Here is a 23,752-nt window from a genome sequence, read left to right on the forward strand (position 1 = left end):
TGTTTTTATTTTACAGATAGCTGATGCAACCCAGTACCATTCTGACAATACAATGGGAGAGTGTGTTTGTGAGGATCCATTGTCAGCTACAGTATTTGCGACCTGTGCAACTATATTTCAAGTGAAGGTGACACAGCTGTTGTTTTCCTCTGTTATCACAAGGCAACAGGTGTAAAATGTGTTCTTTTGGCCTCCTTCTTCCTCTCAGTGACCCAGATGCCACTGTGTTTGGACGTGGAGAAGCAATGTGATCCCGCTGGTGACCGTCAAGGCATTTAATCTGAGTCATATGGTTCAGACTTAAGATGCCAAGACGTTTTTGGTTCGGATGGGCAGAAATCCAGCTGCCTCTAGGATTAGATCATTCCCTGATTTATTGCTTGCTTAAGGTCAAAACTTTACAATAAAAATATCAGAATTGATCACTAGAGGTATAGGTTGCAAAGTGGAACAATATTAACAATGGCAAACATTGCATTGCTTGTAAATACACTGTTTATAATAAATGATTAAAATAACTTTCAAATTTAGTAAACAAAAACATTACTGGAATTGTTGGGTCTTTGTTAATTATAGAGTGTGTTCTAGACCTACTTTGTAAAGTTTCCTGAGATAACTTTTGTTACAAAACAACAAAAACAATGTAGTAAATCTGAGAAAAGAAAATCAGAAAAATGACATTAGCCTACATTTAAGCCATTTAGTTTATCAACCCACCACAAACAAACAAAATTAATTAATTAATAAAACCTTTGTTAAGCTCAAGGCTGACATTCCAAAAGTCTAGATTCTGAATATAGCAACTTCTTTGGTCATATAAGGAATCAAGGGCTCACATGCCACTCTCAGACATGTAACACATGCAGGAGGAGGGAGAAGCAGACAGTAGAAGAGCAGAACAGACAACACAGCTGGTGTAAAGAGGTGAAGCAACGTGCAACAATAACAGCAGCATCCAAAGAGTGGATTCCTACTGGACGTGCAGGATTTTTCTCTGTTCTTCTTCCTCTTAAACTGTGCAAAAAGTAAGTGATCTGCAATCACTTACTTTTCAATCACTTACAGCTTCCATTTTCTGTGTAAATGCCTTGATAAGTTAAAGGGGGTAGCACACATTAGAGTTATATTGGAGAGTATGGCATTAGAAGTTAATCAAAGCCAATGCAGGAATGAGTGGAGGAGAGAAGTGCTGGAGAAGAGGAGGAGCGAGAGAGTGAGTCTCTCTGAGAGAGAGGTTATAGAGAATGGGGAGCTGGATGAGGTACAAGATGTTGAGAAACAATATAAGGATTCCGAGGAACAGGAAGGTCCTGATGAAAAGTTGAGGAGGACTCAAAATTGCATCCAAGGACCGTCTACTTCTAAGGAACAAAAAGAGGAGGAAGATGAAAGTAAGAAGTTGACCAATGAGAATGAAGCAGCCACATCATGGATAACGCAAGAAGAAGAGTTTCAAGATCATCACAAAAAGTGTCAAGAGAAAAAGTCTACAGAGGATGATGAGGAAGCAGAACATTCAATGGATGAAGAAGCAGATAGTAATGACGAAGATGTGGTGAAGATTTACTACAAAGATGATCATCACATAGACATATTCCACAACTTGACAAAGTTCAGGGACTGCTCCCTTCTCACTGACCTTACTTTGAGCACAGAGGATAGGGACAGCTTCCACGTACACTCCCCTGTTCTGGCTGCTGTCAGCTCCCATATCCGAGACGGTCTTAGTAGATGTGACATAGGTAATGATACAGTTGATAAAAGAAAAGATAGAAGTGTTGGAGTACACAGGTGGTTGGTGACTCTGGGTCCAGAAGTGGATCATGTTGGATTAATGGCGGTTGTGGAGTTTGCCTACACTGGCCTCATATCATGTTTGAACAAGAACACTGTGCACCAGATTAAGGCTGCGGCTCAAACATTGGGCGCGCCCAGGGTGCTGGATATCTGCAATGAGGAGGGGAAAAAGTCCACAAAAACTGGAGAGAAGAAGAATAAGCTCTCAGCTGCAGAACAAATGATGACCACTCTTCAGTCCATCAAACAGCTGTGGATGGACAGAGTGGGCTGTGATGTCATTCTAAAAGCTCTCGGAGGATCACTTCATGGTGAGTAGACCACCAATTGGTTGTACATTTGTTCACATGTATAATAGCAGCCACTTTAGAGGCCACAATCCATTGGTGCATGGTTGCTTAACTGAAATTATCATGTCACCTAAGCAAAACTCTGCTAAGGGGCCCTTCCAACTGACATGTGAGCCATGTAAACCATTTGCCATTGCCTCACTGCATTGTGCTCCCACTCCAACCCTCCCTACTTTGCTCCATGGTTTGATCCATATGTCAGTTTAATTAAGACAATCCTGAACCTGGTAGTTCTGGGATCATAGTGGGTCTAAACTGTACTCATTACCATTGTCCCTTCAGTCCACAGAGTCATTCTGGCTGTGTGCAGTGACTACTTTCGTGGGATGTTTACCTTGGGGATGAGGGAGTCCCATCAGCCCTGTGTGACCCTTCCCTTCCTTTTGGCTTCAGAGCTGGAGGTTCTAATTGACAGCTCCTACACTGGGGCTCTCCCCCTCAGCTGGAAGTATGTCTTTGAGATCACCTGCACTGCTCTCCAGCTCCAGTATCAACCTGCCCTCTCCTTGTGCCTTAACTTCCTGCATCAAGAAATAAATCCTCACTCCTGTCTGGATTTGGCATCTTTTGCTGAGGCCTATGAGATGGGGCTGCTTCTTGAAGTCGCAGAGGATTATTTCCTGCGTCAATTCCAAAAGGTGGCATGCACCTCAAAGTTCAAGGACCTTCCAGCCAAACAGCTCTTGTTGTGCCTGAACAGTCGCTCGCTCTGTGTTCCATCCGAGCTTGTTTTATTCAAAGCAGTGGTGGCATGGATCCAAGCAAAGCCTAAATTAAGGCTGACGTTTGCTAAAGAACTAATGAAAACCATCCACTTCTCCCTGATGACGTCTAAGGAATTCGAAGAGGTCCAATCTCTGAAAATGTGGTCTGATCCCAGTCTGGCAAAGCTCTATAAAGCAGTCTTTGAGGACTTCTGCTCCAATGAAAGTCAGTGTCGGATCTATTTGCCAAAAGAGAGTCTCGTCTTGATTGGAGGGGACCAGAACTCTGAAGACAACCGCAGAATCAGCAGAGAACTCTGGTTTGGGAATTCCTTAAGGCAATATAAGAAAGGAGAAAGTGACATAGAGTGGAGAATGTTAGGAGAGATGCCAGAGCCAGAGAGGTTCAGTCATGAGGTGGCTGTCCTCAAAGGACAACTGTACGTGTTTGGAGGCAAGAAGTATTATGGAATAAGTGACAGCATGAATTCTGTTTACAGGTAAGAGAGGTGATAATTAATATTTTAAGGACATCTTCCAATGCCTCTATATTTATATTTGTCCCATTTGATCACATCTGTAGGTATGACCCCTTTCAAAACAACTGGGAGAGCCTGGCTGAAATGCAACAAAAGAGATGCTCTTTCTCCGTGGTTGTGCTGGACGGAAACATATATGCCATTGGCGGACATTGTGACAACAAATATATAGAGAGTGTGGAACGCTTCTGCCCCTCTGGAAACTCTTGGAAGTATGTTGAAAGGGATATTCTTTTTACCAAAACAAAATGTGCTATATGCATCAAGCGTTCTGGCCAATTACCAACTAGATGGCTTGTACCATATTGAGTAGATGAGGCTAACCAACATCTGTTTGTTGTGTAAGCAGTAGTCTTGCATTGCCAGACCCTCCTCAAGAGCGCTGCAAAGGAGGGTCCACACAGCATTCCGGAATGGGGGAAAAACGTGCTCTGCTTTATTGGCATTTCTTTAAACCAATCACAATTGTCATGGGTGACATTAAGCGGGTGACAGAGCAACCGTGCCTCTGCAAAATAGCCTTGGGAAGGAACTTGTTTTGTGTGAAACGTGTTCAAAAGTTGTTTTAGTCGTGCAACAGAAAACTCAGATTGGACAGATAGTCTAGCTAGCGGTCTGGATTTACCCTGCAGAGATCTGAGGAGCAGTTAACCATAGTCCTCATAAATCCACTTTAGTTTAAAATTCCAACACAAAGAAAGCGAAAGGTAATGTACATCCGGTAGAAAAGAGTGACAACTTGCGGTATTTCCAACCATGCTAGCAATCCTGGAAGTGAAACGTCACGGATAAAGACTATATAAGCAGTAACAATTGGCTGACCTGACATTATGATTTGCTTTTAAAAAACTTCCCATTACCTCAACATAAAATCAGATGCATTAATTCGTTGACAAAGACAGGGGATGGTAAATTTGTCCCTCAGATGATACTTGATACTTGTATATTACTTATGTTACCTGCATAAGTTACACATTCCTAGCCTAACACAAACATTTAAATAAATATGTTTTAATGAAACTTAACCGGAGTGTTGGAGAGGCTGAAGTTTGTCCAGTGTAGATTAGTTGGGATCAACGGACAGCAGTTGGAAAAAAAGACGTGTTTGGCAGAGAAAGACTGAGCCATAGCCAGAAACTGGTAGCCGGTGGTTCTTGGCTGGTTGAATATGCCCTGGTGATGAAAGGACAAAACAAATAGAGAATTCAAAGTGTGAACTGCAAGAACATGCTTGACTAACTGTCTAAGAGGTGGCTTGAAACTCCCCTAGCTGAGGAGTGATAAGGGGAATGCCATGTAGAGCTGAGCCAATCCAATTCAGAGATTCTAGCCTTAAAGAAACACCTTACTTGACAATAAAAAAAGATTAGACTGATTGGATACTAGATATTTTTCTTCAAAATGCATGTAAATGCATGTGGGCATTGCGTTAGTTTAGGTAGAACTTGTTTTAGAAGATTCACAATTAGCCGACTGGCTACGTGTCATTTGATATTTGATATAAATGGTGACACACTGAAGTACACACTTTGAGATATTAATGTCTTCTCTTTCAGCTTCATGTGGCCCTTGGATTTGCCTCTGGGGGGCCATGTGGCAAACACTTCACAAGGACAGATCTTTGTCTCAGGAGGGTTGAGCAGCCACCACCAATTTCTTTCATCCATGTTTATTTACCACCCAGAGAATGGAAGTACTTATTTGGCAAACATGGCCAAACCTCGAGCATGTCACTGCATGGAGACCCTGGATGAATGTCTTTATGTAGCGGGTGGATTCACTGCAGCTGATGACATGAGTCATACTGACCAGCTAGCTTGTGAAGTGTACGATCCAGTTGCTGACTCCTGGACGGCCTTCACACCTCTGCCAGTGCCACATGTGGGAGCAGGAGGGGCCGTTTTGGAGGGAAAGTTTTATGTGCTAGGTGGGTACAGCCAGGAGAACTTCCGTGACACTAAGATGGTCCATTGTTACGATCCCACCACACAAAGCTGGCAGAACATGGGCATGATGCCTGGGCCGAACAATGACATTCGAGCATGTGTGCTGTATTTGCCACCCCAATTCCGATTGTAAGACATGATGACATACAGTATGTCATTAGTGTATTGTTGTTTTATAGTTTGATACTAAATGTTAGGCTACCTATTGCATGTTAATAACAGTGATATTTTTGCAATTTAGAAAACACTTTTCCACGAAGTAAGGATGTATCTCACCATAGCTTGATATCTTAATCAAGTTAAATTTATCTATCGAAGTACCTCAATAAAAGCTATAGACATGCAAACAATAGGATACCTATGTAACAGAGCATTTTTGTGCAATATATTCAGATTAACTGCACACTGTTCAGAAGGTACTGTAATGAAAATGTTCACGTAACAAAACAGAATACTAACATATTTACACTACTGTAAGTTACGAGATGGTAACTGCAATAACCATATATGAACACAATTCACTTGTGTTCTTGTTTAGCATACTTTTAGTGTAAGGCTGGTGAACATATTTTGTCACTGTAGAACATGCAGAAAGATGTCTTAAGTCACCACAGACAGGAAAAGAGACAATGTAACAAGTATATTTTGCATTTATTGTTCTAAAGAAGCCTCACACCTTAATATTTTCATTAAAATGTACATCAAAATAAAACAATGCATGGGTTTTTGAGATTTTTCAATAAAGGTTTGTTTTCATTTTGGTTAGGATAATCATAATCATCCTGTTATTCTCATTTCAGCGCCATGGACTGGTCAGCACGTGCTTTGGGACATTGTCACAATGCAAATAAAGCAATAAAAAATAAAATTTCCCAGATTTTACAAATATTGTTGCAAAAGCATCTCTCCTCGGTGTGAAAGCACAATGCAATCTTTCTTTGTCTCTAATCATTTACAGTAGGAAGACAAGAAAACCACTGAAGGTTGTGTGTCTATTCAAACACACTGCCGTTATCCCACAGTTCCATGTACATTTTATCACCAGCAGCCAATTGCAAGACAATGACGTTACAGCTACTGTCTGAGCTGTCAGCTGAAAGGCTATCATAGGGTGAAATTTGACAACCACCGTTCTGAAGCTGAAGATGTAGAGACCATTCACTGGTGCTGTGAAGATTCTTGCAACAGAGAAAAGACTAGCACATGCAATATTAGTAACTCAAAGTACAAATGGACTTGAGTTGTATTTCTCTAAATCTTCTCAAAGGCAGAGCTTCTTATGAAGCATTGAGACAAAATGACAAAAACCAAGTTGAGAACAGATTTTATCTGGAGTCCCTGATTTTGCAAGCCTTATCTTCAACAGGTTGTTCCAAAGCCAGTAGACTGATGGCAAAAACAGAGTCACCTTTAGATTCAAGGCTTGATTTAGGACTGACCAAAAATCCCCCACACGAGGAGCTAAGGCTAGAAACTAGCCCAAATGGGGTTAACATCATATGTAGCTCAAGGCCGGACCCAAGCATGCTCTAAAAGTGTTTAGAAATATCTTAAAATCTATTTGAAATGGAACAGGGAGCAAACGGCCCCAACAGGTTTGGCTCAACCAATGAAATTAGGTCTGTCAATAAGAGTGAACTACTCATTTGCGGCTTTGTGTTTGTGAAAAACCCTAAATTCAACTTATTGTTATTAGAATTGAAGCTTTTGTTCAAAAAAAGCAGCACTAAAAACACTAGACCTGAGTCAAAGAGTATCAGCAATCTGTTCTCTGTGTTGTTTGAAAAACCAGAAGCAGTTGTTTGAGTTTTACAGCCTTAGGACATTTACTCTACAAGTAGTTTTCAACTATAGAAAAAAAGCAAATGTATTTTAACAAACTGCTTCAAAACATCTGTGGTACTGACCAAGCAGTTTTCTGTCATAGACCCTTTAGAAATATGTTTAAAACATATGTTTAGTAGTTTAATTAACTATCTACAAGCACATGCACACATTCATTGTGCACAATTCTGTATACAGTAGGCATTTTGGTCACAACCATTGCCAGTGTTTGAGGAGACCCTTTTTAAAATCCGGGCCTTGTTGGTGCAGGCGCCTCTGTAAATCGCCCCAGTTTGCCAAAGAGACAGAGAACGCGATCTGAGGAGCACCTGTAGACGGTAAATCCATCAAAACATTCAGATTAATTTGTCTTTAAGTCAGTATCTTATGGTATAAAATACAGAGGTAATGCAGAAAATTAAACACTAAGTTTGATCATACCACTACTCTTTTTCACCTTTTCCATCTCCTCCTTTAGAATCCAGCCCTGTTTTCAGGCCTGTAAAAAAAAAAGTACGACAAAGAACAAATGCATTACTCACAATTGGGTGGGAATATATGTGTTAATAATTCATCATCAGGAACTTGTACCTTCATTGTCTTTCTCCAGTCCGTACACTTCAGCTTTCTGTCTCATCAGCTCGTCTACAGTTGCGTTGAACTTGGCCTCTAGAGCTTCAACTTTATTCTACTGTCTTTCTAAAATTTTCGGTTTGTCCTTCAAGTTCTTTATTAATTTAACTTCATCTGTCATCCCACTCAGCATATCCATGTCTCCTCTCTGTCCAAACCCTGGCAACACAAACTAGAATCCAAGGAGGGGCAGCAGAAGCAAAGCACTGAACTCCATTTCCTTGATCTTTAAATCTCTTTGATATTTTCTTTGCAGTTTGCAAAAGGTGGTTTTTGCTCTGTGATTACATACCTGCTCTCTTCATAGAAAAGGGTCCTAAGATGTAAGAGAGTAAGCAGTGTTGAGGCCCTCAGATGTGTCACAACAGGCCTACTGGGAGGATTTTGCCATTAAAATATCAATAGAGAATGTGACATATGCATCCATGGTTATTACGTAAACTATGGATAATAAAGGACTTCTTTTAAAGTAAACGGTTAAAAATATATTTCCAAGTGCTATAAATCTAACACATTATCATATTTTTTAGTTTGAAGACCTCCGAGTTTTGCATTGCTTGATGTTTAAATGATAGAACAAAAAAAGAGTGACAAATAGCAGGATGAAAAATGCATGTTCATGTTCTCTGTGACGTCCCACACATCCTCATACCTAAAAGACAGAATAGGTTGCCTGCCAAACTGACAAATCTGATCGTTCTGTCGCACAGAACGGTCGTTTTTAACTCCTGACTTTCACATATGACCACAGTGACTGTTTTATTCACTTGACCTCACTTGACGTAAAACTACGAAAATGAGGACGTATCTCACTGACTAAGGTCCGTAGAGGTCAGACAATTTTCAGAAATTTATAGTTGACTTTTGGTTTCACATGCAAAATTCCTATCTTGACCTTTTGTTTTTTATTGATTTTATTATCCTACTTTTTGGTATATTAAAAACAACATTTCCAACAGAATCATTCTGGACTTACATTTCTATTCTTCTACCATGTCTCTGACAAAACAACAGGATTTTGTCAAGCTGAACCACAATAACTAACTGAATTTTAGGACAACATCAAACCAAAACATGCCTGTCAGTTTAAAAAAACGAGCATCTTATCCATCCAGTTACTAAAATCTAAAATGTTGGGGCAACCGCAGCAGACAGGCCCGTATGTCTGTAACAGCCCCAGGCAGCTTGCCCATGTTCTCCCATCGCTGTGTGCTGGGATCAAACCGGTGGACCAGTCCAGACTCACTATAATCATCCTGGCAGTATCCTCCCAGCACGTAGATCTTCCCCTCTAGAACGGCCGAGGCAGCCCCAACATGGGGCACAGACAATGATGCAAAAGCAGTCCAGGAATCGGCCACAGGATCGTATACCTCACAGGCTTGTTGGTCAGTGTAAAACTTTCTCAGGTTACACAGACCACCTGCAACGTAAAGATGGCCTCGCAGGGACTCCATGCAATGCTGGGCCCGGTCGTGGGTCATGTCTGCCAGGTAGGTGGTTCCTCTCTCTGGGCGGTACAGGTGCGTGGAAACCAGACATTGATACTTACAGTTGAATCCTCCAGAAATGAAGATTCCGCCATCTATGACGGTGACAGCATGGCCACTCAGAGCCTGATCCAGGGGCTGGACAAAGCTGAAATATTGGAATAAGAGACATTAGACTTGAGTATAGTGGAGGGGTTAAACAAATCAATCTTTTTAGTTTTCAGTCTAAACGACAAGATCTGCAGCTAAACGACAGGATCTGCCGTTTCAAAGTTATACATTTTAACATCAGAATAATCACTTTTAAACCTAATCAAAAACATAAAAAAGGGGAATTCTGTCATGTAGTAGTATTTATAAAAGCTTCAGGAAATGAGCTTCAGTTTGGCTGTTGGAACTTATCGTTTTATGGGCCAACATCATTTATACCATAAATGTATCGTGGGAGAAATGGCATCCAACAGCAGCATTTAAGCGTGGTATAAGTAGAGCACTATATTAGGGTTTTGACCACACTCTATAGTGAGAACTTCAAAGCTAAATGAGGAGCAGAAACCAAACCAACTGTAAACATAAAATTCACCAGATGTCAGTTAGTTCTTTTTTCACTTGGATACATTCATGAGAAACATGAATCAACTGTCAATATCACTTTAGAAGACAGTAGTGGCATTATTTAGGCTGTTAAGAAACTCTATATAAGCAGTATGTGTAATTAAACCTTAACTGATATCTTGTGATGAAGCTCACTGTGTTACTGTGTTTAAAATAATTTCTTTTTTGAAGTGTTTTGTATAGTCACAATGGTGACATCACCTGGCCAACCTTTGGTATTGCAATTGTATGGAAGGAGAGAGAGTCAACGTAAAAGGAAACTCACAGCTTTTGCCTTAGGTATTTTGTTCAAAAATATTTTATACATTATAAACATTGACCAATTTTAAAGCATGTTCATTCAATACATACCCCTGATATGCGTGATTTTGGGCACAATAAAGCTAGGTATTGATACTTTTTGCCCCAGTACTTATAGTATGCTTTGAAAGGTGGATACTGTGTCAAGTAGAATGCTTCAAGTGTAGCATGACTTTTCCTACCTCCAGGAGTCAGTGTCCTGGTTGTATGTCTCAACGCTGTCTACGTTGGTGTTGATATCCTTATCTCCACCGATAGCATAAAGACGCTCTTCGTGTACCACCACTGAGAAATTGCTTCTGAACTCCTGCATATCAGCAAGCCTCTTCCAGCTGTCCTGCACAGGGTCATAACTAGCATGTGTGCAATGAAGATAAAGATAAAGATGGTAAAACGGTGAGACCACAGTTTTGAATCTGTGTGACAATGAGAGAAGGATATTGGTGCATTGGTTATTTTTACCTGTAGGCCGATTTCATCACGTCATCCTTAGCATAAAAGTAACATCCTCCAACCACATACAATCTTCCCCCCATTGCTGTAACTCCATGCCTAAACTTTGGCTTGTCTGGCATCTCACCCAGCCTCCTCCACTCCATCTCCTTCACCAACCCTGTACCACTGCGTAGGGAGTTTGCAAACCACAGTTCCCTGCTTGGTATGCGTTGGCCAACATCTGGGTTCAGCTGGTCTCCCCCGACCAGAATGAGAGAATCTTTGGGATGTCGGACTCTGCACTGATCCTGAGTATTTGGAAGGCTGAAACCAAATTCTTTGAGTGCCGAACCATAGAGTTCCACCTTCTTGTTTCCAAAGCACTCCAAGCGCAAGTTTATGGCCCTTACCTCCCGGAACTCTCGAAAAGTCATGAGAGGGAAGCGGACTCCGGTCATCAGTAGGCCAGCCTGCCCCAGTCTTTCCTCGGGATCAGCCTCAACCCAAGAGATTACAGCTCGAAATACAGCCAACTCTGAGGGGACGCACAGACCATCACAGCGGATGATGTCTAGAAGCTTTTCTGCTGGTAAGTCGTGAAACTTTGACGTGGCTGACACCTCCCAGAAGTTCTTCATAACAAAGTCCTTTGCTTCCTCAAGCAACTCTGACATCTCGTAGGCTTCTGCGAAAGATACCACATCCAGGCAGGAGCTGGTCTCCATTTCCTTTCGCATGAAATCAAGGCAAAGCAAGAGGGTAGACTGGAACTGAAGCTGGAGGGCCGTGCATGTGATCTCAAAGACACAGTCCCAACTAAGTGGAAGGGTCCCACTGTAGGAGAAACTAATCAGAGGCTCTAACTCAGAAGCTAACAAGAAGGGAAGGGCAACACAGGTCTGATAGGATTCCCTCATCCCACAGGTGAACATGCCACGGAAGTAGTCACTGCTTGCTGCCAGAATAACTCTGTGGACTGGAGATAGACAAAAGAAGAGTTCTGTTAATCAAGATCAAATAATTGTCAACAAGATACATATAGAATGCATGATTAGCATTAATGTTTACTAACCATGAAGTAAAGCTCCATCCACATCTAAAATCACATCACACCAAACACGGTCTGCCCACAACTGTTTAATGGACTGAAGAGTAATCTTCATCTCTTCTAGGGGAAATATCTTTTGCGCTTCCTTTGTAGAACTTCCATCTTCTTTTATTGTCTTCTCATTGTTGCAGAAATCCAGTATTCTAGGGATGCCCAGTGCTTGAGCTGCAGCCATAATCGAAGCAATGCTGTCTTTGTTTGAAGACAATACGGCTCCAGTGTAGGCAAACTCCAAAACTGCCTGTAGCCCAACATGATCAACCTCAGGAGACAGAGACAATGACCGCCTTTGGACTTCAACGTTGTTATCATTGTCTGATTGTTCTTCACTTTCATCACTCAGCCTCTCTCGAACAAATGAGCTGATGGCAGCAAGGATAGGCAAGTGCACGTCAAAGGTGTTACCATTATGAGTGGTAAGAGTCAGATCTGTGAGAAGAGATAAATCCCAGAATTCCTTCAGGGCAACAAATATCTCTTTAGGATACGTTTTGCTGCGGTATATGTGGACATTATCACCAAGTCCTTCATCCCCAGATGTGTCCTCGCTCATATGTTCCCCAATTCCTTCTTGACTAGTACCACTCGTTCTGACCTCTGACCCTCCTTTCTTAACCCTCTCACTTGTAAGCCCCATCCTGGAGTCATTGTAAGCCATGATCCTCCTCAACTCGCAGTTGTCCTGTTCTATTCCCTCTTCTCCACCTTCTTCAATCACTCTTTTCCTCCTCTCTTTCTCTCTCCTCCATCGATCTTCCCATTCCATTGGCAGGTAACGGCAGGTAAACTCCATGTCTGTGGCTATAGGCTTAACTGTCTCTTTGAACTACTGCCGACAGTGATCTTTTAGTGGCATTTATAAATACACAAATATTGTCATGAAAAATACACTCTTCTCTCCTATTCATCTACTTTTTCTGCCTTCACAAAGCTTTCTGTCCTCTTAAAATCCCCTTTACGCTGCAACTTAACTTTCCTCGCTGCATAAACAAGCAGCTATTAATAACTAATGGGCCGGAGAGATTCAGTTTCAGCTGAACCTTGGGACTCACTTCATTGTAGTGTTCATCAAGGAAGAAAACAGGGCGGAACTTCAATGGTTTGAGTTTAATGGGAAGTCAATAAAGAGACAAGTAAAATATTTTCCCACCACTGACCAAGTTAACTTTGATATTTAAAGTTGTATTACTGGAATAACAACTTATAAACAGCAAAAACTGTCAATGAGCCATAAGGAAACTGGCATAGGTTTACTTATAAGATACTGTTTATTTTGTTATTGATTAATACTAAATAGACCCATTTTGCTTGTCAAGGGTCACATTTCAAGTCAAATGTCAGGTGTACAATTCTGCTGATTTTATTCTAGTTTCTGGTTTCATACCTTTATTTTGTTCATTGTTTTCCACTACATGGCCAGGGGATACCTTGTATACTCCATGTCAGTGGTAAAGGGAGGGCAAGGGTTAAAAAAAGTCAAACATGAATGCGTACTCTTGTCTTTTTGTAAAACCAAACCCATGGAAGGTTGGTGATATGTAACACTTGGGCTTGTATGTATGTATGTATGTATGTATATATAGTACCCCTCAAACCACATGTGGCCCCAGCCTGGGTTATCCATTTCAATGGTCTAGAACTGCCACCGCCAACTGGACAGTGCTATTATGACTGTCCAGGCTTAAGACTATTACAACGCACTTTGTTTATCAAGGAGAAAAATTATCTTTTATCTTCATGATCCAAAGTACAATAGGGCAAATAAAAGCATTAAAGTAGAATTGAACAAAAACACAGTGACCTTGACTTGCTTTGATGTCGATCCAAGGTTAAGTCATAAGTTAATAAAATAATCCTGTAAATTACTGCCAAGATGCAATAAGGAAATAGGATAAAGTTATTTTGCTGCAGCTTTGATTTATGCATTGGTTTCTATAAACAATGATTAACCTGGATTTTCTTATAAAAACACACATCTCCTCACCGTCCAAACAGTCCAAACCATCCAAACTGTCATTTTTAATATATGTAAGAAGTACCTTCCAAGCTGAAGAATGGAGACAATCTCAGTGATGATGGTTGTGTGTTTGCTTGCTGGTCTATCTGAATGCCAGACTGGTGGTGAAAACAATCCGACCAAAATCACTAGGCTGCCATACGAAGATCTGGAGGATAACTCGGTAGAGAAAGATGCTTTCCAGAATTCAAACCAAGGGCTAGAAACGCCAGCCATTTTGACAACCAGCTCAACAACAACAAAAACAACAACCCAGCCAAGCTGTGAACCACCCATCTACACTGTGCTGAAGGAGCTGGGGGCTCTGGAAGAAAGGCTTGCAGCCACTGTGACAGCCATGGAGGAAACAAACAAAAAGCTGGAGGCCAATGAGAAGAAGCTGACTGCACTGGACGGGAGAGTGACTGAACTGAGCGCACTGGATCAAGGTAAAGCAATATATTATACTAAAACAATGATTGTGCAGAGCCATAGTTTTTCATGACAATCACATGTTCTCAGCTGAATTATTTGGCTACACCAAAATTGTGGTTGCACATTGTTTCCTTGAGCATAAATACATCATGTTTAAAATTATTCAAATAATTGCAACATGTCAAGGCTTCAAATTTTAAACAACTTTCTCTCTCACACTCTTGTTTAGTGCAGAGAGCTATAAACCGAGTTTTCTTTTGAGAAGAACTCAACACTATACAGGCTTTTGCTACACATAATCACATGGATGTTTGTTGTAATTGTAAGTAGAAAAAAAGGATATAAATAAATTGATTGCATGGATTTGAAAGTACCACAGATAGTTAATATAGGCTCAGTTCAGGTATTTGTTGATAGAATGATGATAGGCCTGCATGAGCTACTGCCATGGGTAGAAAAGTCCAAACAGAGATAACAGAGTCTACAGGTAAACAGGAATGTGGGCAGGAAAGAGATGCAGACAGGCAGGATAGAGAGTTCTGTTAGGTCCAGATTTAGGTACAGATACATGTGGCAGATTTTAGGTGGCTCAAAAAACAAGGCACAACAATCTGGCAACTGACTGGGGAAAAGGGCCTGGTATATATATACTATTTATGGTATATTTACTGACAGGCTAATGAGGGAAATGGATAAAATGTGAGCAGGTGGGCAGGGAAAATTAGGTGCTTGGACTGGCTGAAAGGGGTTATGGCAGGGCGGGAGGGAATGGTTGGATGAGGAGTGAGGTGGCAATTAAGCTTGGGAAATAGAAATGTGGCTGGAGGGAGGGACAGAGAGGTAGACGTGACAGAAAGTTTGGCATGCGTGAGAAAGGTTTTACATTGTCAGATCAACTAACAGAAGACGCTTCTTGGTCATTTTTCTTATGTTGCTTAACAATTTTGGCTTAAAGGATATTTGTGGGTACAGTAGGTTGGAAGGTGTGATCATGAAACTCTGACATGCTGTTTATTTTTTATTTTTAAAAAAAGGGAACCAAATTCAAAATAATGATGAATTTTTGTTTTTATCCCCTAGGACATCATCGGGTTGCATTTTCTGCTACATTAGGCAACGATGGCACCATTGGTCCTGTAAATATTGATTATTCTCTGGTGTATAGAAATGTTCTGTCCAACATTGGAGGACATTACAGCCCAGTCACAGGTCAGTATTTAGTGTTCCTCTCCTATTCTATTATTTTTTTACTTGCTCTGTCCCATTACCCAAGTGTTGGTGGTAGATTAGATGTACCAAAGATAACTGTTGGTCTTTTTTCTGTTTCACTCACTCTTATTCTGTTGCAATTCATTTAAAATGTATTTGCTTTTACGTCTGTTTTTCTGTTAAAGGTGCAACATGTAATACTGACAGCTAGTGTTTAAAATAGTTACTGCAGTGCAAATGTAAAATACTGGAGAGAATTGGGCCTTTAAGTACTTAAATGTTTCTGTTGTTGCAGGTTTTTTTACAGCCCCAGTGCAAGGAGTATATTACTTCACCTACACTTCCTTCTCCTGGGGAGGTGATGGAACCAGTGGTGGCAGTTTGTACCAAAATGGAAACAAGATAGTTTCATGGTATGGTCATGTTTCTTCCAACGATTTGACTGGATCTAACAGCGCTATCTTGCAGCTACAAGTTGGAGACAGTGTTAATGTTCGTCTATGGAAGGATATGAAGATTAGTGAAAATGGAAATAACTATTGTTCATTCAGTGGATATTTGCTTTTCCCTGTGTGAAGTGTTTGAAACAGATCAAACTTTCAATAATGGCTAGAAGATAAGTGATGTGACTATCTGTGGCTGTAAACACAATATTATGTAGAAGAATGTTATTCTTGTGGTGGAATGATTGTATCTAATAAAGCCTACTTATATGTGATCTTTCTCCTAAATCTGCAGTTTCTAATTTTACATGCATATGTAGACAGAATGTACAGATGTTTGCATACACAATTGGTATCCATAACTGCACGCTTTTCATATTTTCTATACTCTATGGTTAGTATTGTTTTTACTCTGTTTTTTAAATTATAATCAATCGGTTATGGGGACCCATTATAGTACTTAATTATTTGCAAAGTTAACCATAGCTTCTTCTGCCTCCATCCCACTAGGCTACACATCTGTGTGTGGAATGTGTATATTGTGTTCTCAATGATTCATCAGTCACATGATTACCACTACTTTTGAATTCCTTTAAATAACAATGTACCATAAAATCATAATGTACTATTTTCAATAATTTTTATTGAAGATTTTATTTGTATTGTTAAGAAATGTGTACTCCCTCTAAAATTGTCAATGCAGGTGTATCAATTGTAATTAATTTGACTCTTGTGTAATGTATTTTTAGTCATAAATATTGTGTAAATTATCGGTGGTGGCAAAACAGACACCCTATCTGTTGCTCCAGTATTGTCTTAAAAAAAAAAAAAAATCAAAGAAACATCTCTGCTTTGAAATCCTCTGTTACAAAATGTTCATTGTACGGTCAACAGAATTCTTCACTTTTCACTTGAAACTCACTTACAGCAGACTTTTCAGCAAAACATTCACTTAGGGGAAGTCCAAATAAAGTGTGACCCTTTAATAGCGCAGGTTATTTCAACCATTTGTGTTGAGAAAAAGAAGAATCAAGACTTATTCAAAGTTTTAAAATTTTGTTTCCATTTCAAACAAAGTTAACTGGATGAATAATGCCCCAAAACTATAAAAACCCTTCCAGAAAAACCCTTCCATATATAAGACAAACAAGATCAGATAAATAAAAATACTATAACCCTTAAAAGAACAATCTTTGTTGTGATATCACACACATATGTATTTGAAAAGAAACAAAAAATCTTTTTTTAAAGTCTCACATTTTCCCTCTAATTAAAGACAATTCACATGGTTAATGTTATAGTTCACTACATGCCATTGTTGCAACTGCTTGTTCAGCTGAGAAGACATCTTTTCTATTTGTTGCCACATCTGGTTGTTTTAGTTATACAGTCATAGGTGTAATTTTCAGGCGGGATGGAGGATACACCCCCCCAATAATCAAAACTATCCAGTGCCCCCCCCCCAAAAAAAAACATTTCATTCACCTAAAGACATTTGCACCATAACTTGATACAGAAAAAGCTCAAACTGTTTTAGAAAAATTAGCCAGAAATGAAGGGTTTGACATTCAAAATGTTTCTAAACATCTAAACCCCCCCCCCGAATGTTAAACCCAAAGTTACACCCTTGTATACAGTTCTGTAAAAGGGCTTCTGTGTTGCTTAGGGATAAAAAAACAATTAACTGAAAGTAAAAATGTAAGGCACATTCTAAGCTATCATTATTGTTGTACTATTTAACCAGGATCGCTGTGACACCATTGTACAGTGTTGATCCATGACCTTTGCAGTTTTACTCATCTGAAGGTGATGAGGTATTCTGGGTAGACCTGGTCATCGTGGAAAATCACAAACATGGTGGGCTGCTGCTGGTTGTTCACCAAACTGTCGAAGCAGTCGGTGGGGTCTGAGCCTCGAGGAGGTGTGGCTCTCATGGAAGAATTTCCAACAGTGTAACGGCCGGTAAGGACACGAGCCACATACAGCCGCTTCAGACCAGACGGGTCTGCTGGAGAAAAGTTACCGGCAGAATAATTTGCAGCGACAGCAAAGTAAACTCCCGTTCCAAACACTGTTCCTGTGATAGAATTAGAAGATGAAAAAGACATGTCAAGTTAAAGGAGTAGTTCAACACACTATTCACTTAGCTGCAGAGAGGTATAAAAAAAGATTGACACCACTCCCATGAAACTAAAGCCAAAAGCCGGTTAGTTTAGCTTGCCATTTAACATTCCTCACCATTTACTCCTGCGTAGCTCCTGTCAAATCCGTTCTTTTCAATGCAGTTGCATGACTGGGCGGATGTGCCATGGTAAAGAGACTTCTCACCAAGGTCTGCTGGACCATTTTTGGCATTTAAACGCTGCTTAAACACTGAATAGGCATTCCACAGGTAGAGGTTTTGCACACGTTCAATCTGAGAAGAGAAAAAAAAAAATCAATCCCTTGCTTATTGTATACTGTAGGTTTTCTAATGCCATGTTAAACGCGTTATCAAACTCACTTTGAGAATGTTGTAATTAGCTGTTTTGAGGAAGCCATTGGCTACGTCCTGGTACTCGAGTGAGCTAGGATGCAGCTCAACCTTTTTTAAGACTTCTCCGTTCATAGGTTCCCATTGCGTTGGCATCTCGCCTAAAGTCAAAGTCACACGAATGATATGTTTTTAACACAAATAGCTGAATGTTAAAGAAATACTTTGCTGATTTGTATCCAATATAGAATATATCTTAAGTAAAACTACAAAATGTGACATACTTGTTTCAGACTCGCTCCTTTTCAATTTGTACGTGATGCCTGTAAGCCAATTTGTGGCTTCTTGGGCCTTGAGGTTTGCAGTCACCTTGCCGTCTGGTGCCATTATATCTACTGACACTTGTTTTTTCATGTGTGCCTCCTCCAGCACATAGTTATCATGCAGGCTCACCTCTTGCCAGGCTTTATTTATATTCTGAATCGACCACTGGACATCAAGAGCCAACGTTGCTTCTTTTTTATCTTGGATATCTTCGTGAAGTGCTTTTTGGATTGCTTTGTGTACAAGCTCTAAGACGCTCAACACGTCATCTTTAAGGCCTTTCAGCACATAAACCTCTCTACCTGACCCTGAGCGATCACTAGCTATGTTTCCTGCTCTGTTGCCGTTCACATCTTCAGCACTTTGACGTATCTTGTGCTCCAGGCTTATTCCAAAGACTTTGACTTTTGCCTGCACTGCCTCCAGCTCCATTGCATCAAGCCTGGAAAAATCCTGTACATCCACCTCTCTCTCCACCAGCTGCTTCTGCAGGATCCCCTCCAGATCTCTTTTGATGATCCTGATGGTGTCTGCACCACAACCAATCACATTCATCACAGCTGGCGGTGGCTTTGAGGAGGTAAAGGCTTTGACTTGAGGTGCTGAAGTTGAGGAGGCTCTTAAACACTTCTTAAGCTTTTGTTTAGCTTTTTCTAAAAAAAAAGGATTGAGCAAAAAGAGACATCATTACATCAATGAGCCAAGATAAGATTGAGTCTGTGATATCCACAATATTGACTTAACTGACAGTATTGTTTGTATCGATGTTTTCATCTGCCAATCTTACCATTTACCAAAAGATATCACCATGGTGCTAAGTCGCTAAACTATTGCTACACAAACCATTTTTGGATTAATGTATTTTTGAGTTTCCTGTGAGGGAATTTGTTGTGCGTGTAATGCTTTGTTTAGCAATAGCTTAGTGAAAAAAAGTTGTTTTTGGATTTCCATTGGACCACAAATGGTTACAAGTAACCTAGATAACGTTGCAAAGGAATTTTCAGAAAGACTTTTACATATTTTATAACCTTTTCTGCAGTCTTTTGTTTGCACTTTGTCACTTTTAGTTTTTTAGATGACTACTATATACACAACTAATTATGTTTGAGTAAACTATTCCGTTAAGGTTGTATAATTATATTTGCCCCCAACAACTTGTTTTGTATTTTTGGTTACCTCTGGAATTCATAAAGACCTGTATTTGAAAAATTCTCTTAAGATTACTTGTGTTAAATCTTTTGCTGAGTGTCATCATCATAATTACAGTTATGTTGCCGCAACTTACATGAGGTTGATATCTGTTACTCTTCAGTTGAGAAACAACTGAAAAACTATTGGATGGATTGGCATTAAAATGGACATTGGTTGAAGTGACAACAGATATTCAAGGTCCAGAGAGCATGCGTTCCCAAACCTTTGGTCAATCCTTTACATTTAAGACAATGCAATTCTTCCGGTCAAATGTTTTTCATGTACACTACCGGTCAAAAGTTTGGGGTCACTTAGAGATTTCCATTGCACTTCATTATAGACAGAATACAAGCTGAGATCAGTATTGTTTTTGTTTAACCAGGGCAGCCGATTTCAGATTACATCATGTGTTTACATGATTGCAGAAGGGTTCTCCAATGTATTCTCAGTTAGTTTTTTTTTTAAATGATGTCAGATTAGTAAACAGAATATGCCTTTGGAAAATTGTAGGAATGGTTGCTAATAATGGGCAATGTAGATATAGCATTAAAGATCAGCCCCCCACTCAGATCAACTGGTATTCTGTCTATAATGGAGTGGTATGGAATTTGAAAGTGACCCCAAACTTGTGACCGGTAGTGTATTATGTCAAATACATGTTCTAATTAGCCAATGGTAGCATGCTGACAGGCTAAACTAAGATCATAAACCTGGTAACTATTAATAATAATAACTAGGCACAAAGTCAAACATTTTCAAGTCTTATACTGTATACAAAAGCAAACCTATCAGGCTGAGGTGCGGAGCAGCTGTTTGTCCAAAGCGGTTCTCCAGCTCTGATCTGCAAAAAATATCACAGCACAGGAAGTTTAAAACAATCTATCCTGACTTGTCAAACGATGCAGCCGTTGACAATGTTTTCCATTGTATGAGTGAGATTTATATCTGACCTGAAAGCCCGGAAGACAGGTTGATGGAGAATGACAATGCGAATGAGTGTGAGGGACTTTGGTTTCAGGTCCTTAATAGCCGAGGTCATGCCATCCAGCATGGCCTTACAAGCTTTGTCAGAATCCATACCACCCTCACCTGATGTGATAAAAAAAGACGATGATTGTAAATCCACATGGAGATGCCACCAACGACCATTGCTGCAGTGACTGGTAGTAACCTTTTTTGTAATGTGTCAAATTTGTATTAGTGTATTTTCATACTATCATTAAATAAACATACTATCCTGCTAATATAGGGCAACAGAAATGCATCTATAGATGTATGGATCTTCTAATTTCCAGCTGATCAAGTTGTTCTAATGTACTTCATGTACATTATATTGTTTGAAACAAATTTGGTGTCTACCATAATGCACAAGTTCACATAAACACACATGCAAACATTACAAACCAGTATTGATAGCTGGGAAGGCCACCGATCTGAAGCCTTTCCTCTCACACAGCTTCAGTATCTTTTTGCATTTCTTCCGAATCGTCTGAGGGTCACACATAAAACTGGCATGAATGATTTCCCTGCAGCCAAGCAACCCGGGTCCTGTTGTGCACATTAAGTCTGCTGGTTCGCCCACTGCCAAAACCATAAAAGCAAATAGGACAACAAAAACATTATGCTGGATTTGTTTACAAGATTTTGGGATGGTTGTTGCAAAACTAAAGCAATTAGTTTTAGTTTCTTTTGATTGATATAACAACTTTTACACTAACATTTACACCTAAGCACCAAAACTGTTGGGATTATTTAAATTTCTTGTTCTTTTTTCTGATGTTTCGATTCAGTTATTTTAAGGACAAATAAAAAAACAAATTGCAATAAACAGGTCAAGGTCCAGGTTTACCTGTGTTGTTAGTAGTCATATAGCAAAGACAGTATTGTGCACACGCAAAACTTTTTCAAAGAAATTTTATAGTTTTTTTCCACTTAAGGCTTACCTTGTGCTAACTCTGCTTGGACAGTGGACCCCGCCCCAGTCAGAATGGCTTGGGACACACCTGTGGCGTTTGTGCAAACTATGTGTTACTATAGGATTTAAGTTAATATAATGTACACAAAACTCTTAAAACTAACACCAGTGTACACATATTTTAAATATTAAAAAAAGATGTAGAAAATCAATCATACCTGATTGATTTAAGTTGAAGTTGGTTGTGTTGATAATGGCATCAGTGTGCTCCTGGATGATGTCACCGCGAACCATCTGAAGCTTGACTCCCCCCAACATGGCGGTGACCTCATCATTAGTTATGGAGACATGGCGGTAAAAGGAAGCTAATATCATGTCAAAATAAAAGAAACAACAGTTAGGAGATTAAATGAAAAAAAACTAAATAAATACCAATATTGTCTATATTTATAACCAGCTAGTAGGTATCTAACATGTTTCACCATGTGAAATATGGTGGTGGTTGGGGGCCTCTGATGTTTTTCAGCTCTGCTGAGGCCTGACAATATTTATTGCAGCTTTAGAGAATTAGTGAATAAGCACTTTATTCAATTTCAGGTTGAGCAAGACTTTGATAGACAATATTCACACTAACCTTTGTCTGGGTTTGCATCGTTGGTGAATCCTCTGAGATGCAAAGTTTTCTGGGCAGACTGGAAGGCCTGTAGTGACAAAGTAAAGGGTTTAATTCCAGTTCCACATGTAAATCAAAATAAATACTGTACTCCTGCTTTTTCTACAAGGCATTGCTACTGCATTTTCTTTACCTTGCTAGACTCTTTGTCATTGGGGTGGATGACCACGCGGACCAGGAAATTTCTTGTGACTTGGTTCTTTTCAAATTCATGGACCTCCTCCAGTAAAACCCTGGATGCCACGCTGTGTGGAAAACGTAGGACCGCACCGGTCCCAACCACAGGGAGAGCAACTGAACTAAAACCTCTGATCTGACAAGAAGCCAACATTTTTTTGATGCACTGTCTCAGAACCTGGAAGATTCAATGATTGAGAAGGTTACGTCACCCCGTAGTCTTAAGAAAGTAGGAAGAACAAAACACAGACACATTTAAACCAAACTTGGTTGTACAGTCTAGTAAGACATATTTACTGAACATGTGATTGCACCTGGACCGCAGTTTCTTGTTGTTTGTTATCCCAGGGAAGCAGGTTGATGAAGAACACTCCTTTAGAATGAAGTGCAGGCAGGCCATCCAACAGGACTATTCCACCAGGCTGTGTTGCTCCGCCTGCTTCCTTATGAAACTTTGCAGTCAGCTGCGGTCCAACAATGTTGGACAAAATTTTTCCAACACGGGTAGAAAGGGGATCACAGCTAACCATAGGGGACACCAGGCCATCCACCTAGAAAAATACAAAAATCTAATTGTATCCAAGTTGACACTGATCATGACCACCATGTTCATCTTGCTCTGTATGCAAACAGACACCAGTACCCAGCTGGTACTGGTGCAACTACAGCAGATAACTGGAATTCATATAGCACCTTTCCAAGAAACCCAAGGACTCTGTGGCTTAGCAAAAGTTAAAATTGTCTAGGGAAGTAGCATTTCAGATATCTGGGAGGGTGTTCCAGAGGGATGGGGCAACACTAAAGGCTGTACCTTCGGATACAGAGTCTGGTGTGGGGAATGGAGAGCAGGCCAACATCTGGAATCAAGTAAAAAAGATTATCAGAAAATGTGTCATACCTGCTGGGTCTCGATGGTTCCCTGAATGATCTCTACATGAACACCACCTCCGGGAGCTCCAGCAGTGGCTCCTCCTGCTGTGTCTTGGGCAGAATCATCCATCTGGAAGCCCAGACCTCTTGGTGGACTGTTTCCAGTACTTATCCCTTGGAGAAGCCGGTCACACGCTTCCTGCATTGCCCTAACCACCTCTGCTCTATTATCAATCAGGATAACTCTGCTCAGACTTCTCCCTCCTTGACTGCCAAACTTCTTAACAGCAGTAACAATAGCCTCA

At 40.2% G+C, this 23,752-nt stretch overlaps 4 protein-coding genes and 1 long non-coding RNA gene across 8 annotated transcripts in view; 2 read left to right on the top strand and 3 right to left on the bottom strand.

The window, feature by feature from the left end:
• Window positions 1–752: 752 nt before the first annotated feature.
• Window positions 753–13,469, top strand: LOC117935003 (kelch-like protein 33). 3 transcript variants are annotated; one of them, XR_004654646.1, is made up of 6 exons: window positions 753–2,108; window positions 2,430–3,351; window positions 3,435–3,602; window positions 4,947–5,603; window positions 6,082–6,085; window positions 13,459–13,469. XR_004654646.1 is itself a non-coding variant. In XM_034857085.1 (4 exons), exons 1-4 carry the CDS (start codon window positions 1,136–1,138, stop codon window positions 5,467–5,469), a joined length of 2,586 nt encoding a protein of 861 aa, XP_034712976.1. In that variant the 5' UTR covers window positions 753–1,135; the 3' UTR covers window positions 5,470–6,053. The 3 variants fall into 3 exon arrangements, 2 of the variants coding, with proteins under 2 accessions (XP_034712976.1, XP_034712977.1); XM_034857085.1 differs by lacking the exons at window positions 6,082–6,085; window positions 13,459–13,469 and having other exon boundaries at window positions 4,947–6,053; XM_034857086.1 differs by lacking the exons at window positions 3,435–3,602; window positions 6,082–6,085; window positions 13,459–13,469 and having other exon boundaries at window positions 4,947–6,053.
• On the bottom strand, window positions 4,427–5,023 carry LOC117935127. Its single transcript, XR_004654689.1, has 2 exons — window positions 4,919–5,023; window positions 4,427–4,563 (listed from the first exon to the last, which is right to left on the bottom strand). It is a non-coding gene; the product is annotated as an uncharacterized LOC117935127 (long non-coding RNA).
• Window positions 8,726–13,189, bottom strand: si:ch211-63p21.8 (kelch-like protein 33). The gene is made up of 4 exons (XM_034857092.1): window positions 11,706–13,189; window positions 10,661–11,609; window positions 10,381–10,551; window positions 8,726–9,431 (listed from the first exon to the last, which is right to left on the bottom strand). The coding sequence occupies exons 1-4, from the start codon at window positions 12,532–12,534 to the stop codon at window positions 8,912–8,914; spliced, it is 2,469 nt and encodes an 822-aa protein (XP_034712983.1). The 5' UTR covers window positions 12,535–13,189; the 3' UTR covers window positions 8,726–8,911.
• Window positions 13,470–13,754: 285 nt separating the features above from the next.
• On the top strand, window positions 13,755–16,053 carry cbln11 (cerebellin 11). Its single transcript, XM_034857220.1, has 3 exons — window positions 13,755–14,186; window positions 15,253–15,381; window positions 15,677–16,053. The coding sequence occupies exons 1-3, from the start codon at window positions 13,796–13,798 to the stop codon at window positions 15,955–15,957; spliced, it is 801 nt and encodes a 266-aa protein (XP_034713111.1). The 5' UTR covers window positions 13,755–13,795; the 3' UTR covers window positions 15,958–16,053.
• Window positions 16,054–17,611: 1,558 nt separating this feature from the next.
• The window catches only part of LOC117934984 (protein mono-ADP-ribosyltransferase PARP14-like), a 10,509-nt gene continuing 4,368 nt past the window's right edge, over window positions 17,612–23,752 (bottom strand). For both annotated transcript variants that reach the window (XM_034857032.1, XM_034857031.1), the window contains exons 5-17: window positions 23,476–23,748; window positions 22,892–23,128; window positions 22,534–22,755; window positions 22,362–22,428; window positions 21,946–22,092; window positions 21,756–21,815; window positions 21,217–21,393; window positions 20,763–20,901; window positions 20,598–20,653; window positions 18,582–19,274; window positions 18,328–18,458; window positions 18,063–18,240; window positions 17,612–17,901 (exon numbers count right to left, since the gene is read on the bottom strand). In XM_034857032.1, coding sequence (XP_034712923.1) covers window positions 17,621–17,901; window positions 18,063–18,240; window positions 18,328–18,458; window positions 18,582–19,274; window positions 20,598–20,653; window positions 20,763–20,901; window positions 21,217–21,393; window positions 21,756–21,815; window positions 21,946–22,092; window positions 22,362–22,428; window positions 22,534–22,755; window positions 22,892–23,128; window positions 23,476–23,748 — 2,661 coding nt within the window. In that variant the 3' untranslated portion in view covers window positions 17,612–17,620. The remainder of the gene's footprint in view (window positions 17,902–18,062; window positions 18,241–18,327; window positions 18,459–18,581; window positions 19,275–20,597; window positions 20,654–20,762; window positions 20,902–21,216; window positions 21,394–21,755; window positions 21,816–21,945; window positions 22,093–22,361; window positions 22,429–22,533; window positions 22,756–22,891; window positions 23,129–23,475; window positions 23,749–23,752) is intronic.

This window comes from Etheostoma cragini, chromosome 19 (genome assembly GCF_013103735.1).
Source record: "Etheostoma cragini isolate CJK2018 chromosome 19, CSU_Ecrag_1.0, whole genome shotgun sequence".
Lineage (NCBI taxonomy): Eukaryota > Metazoa > Chordata > Actinopteri > Perciformes > Percidae > Etheostoma > Etheostoma cragini.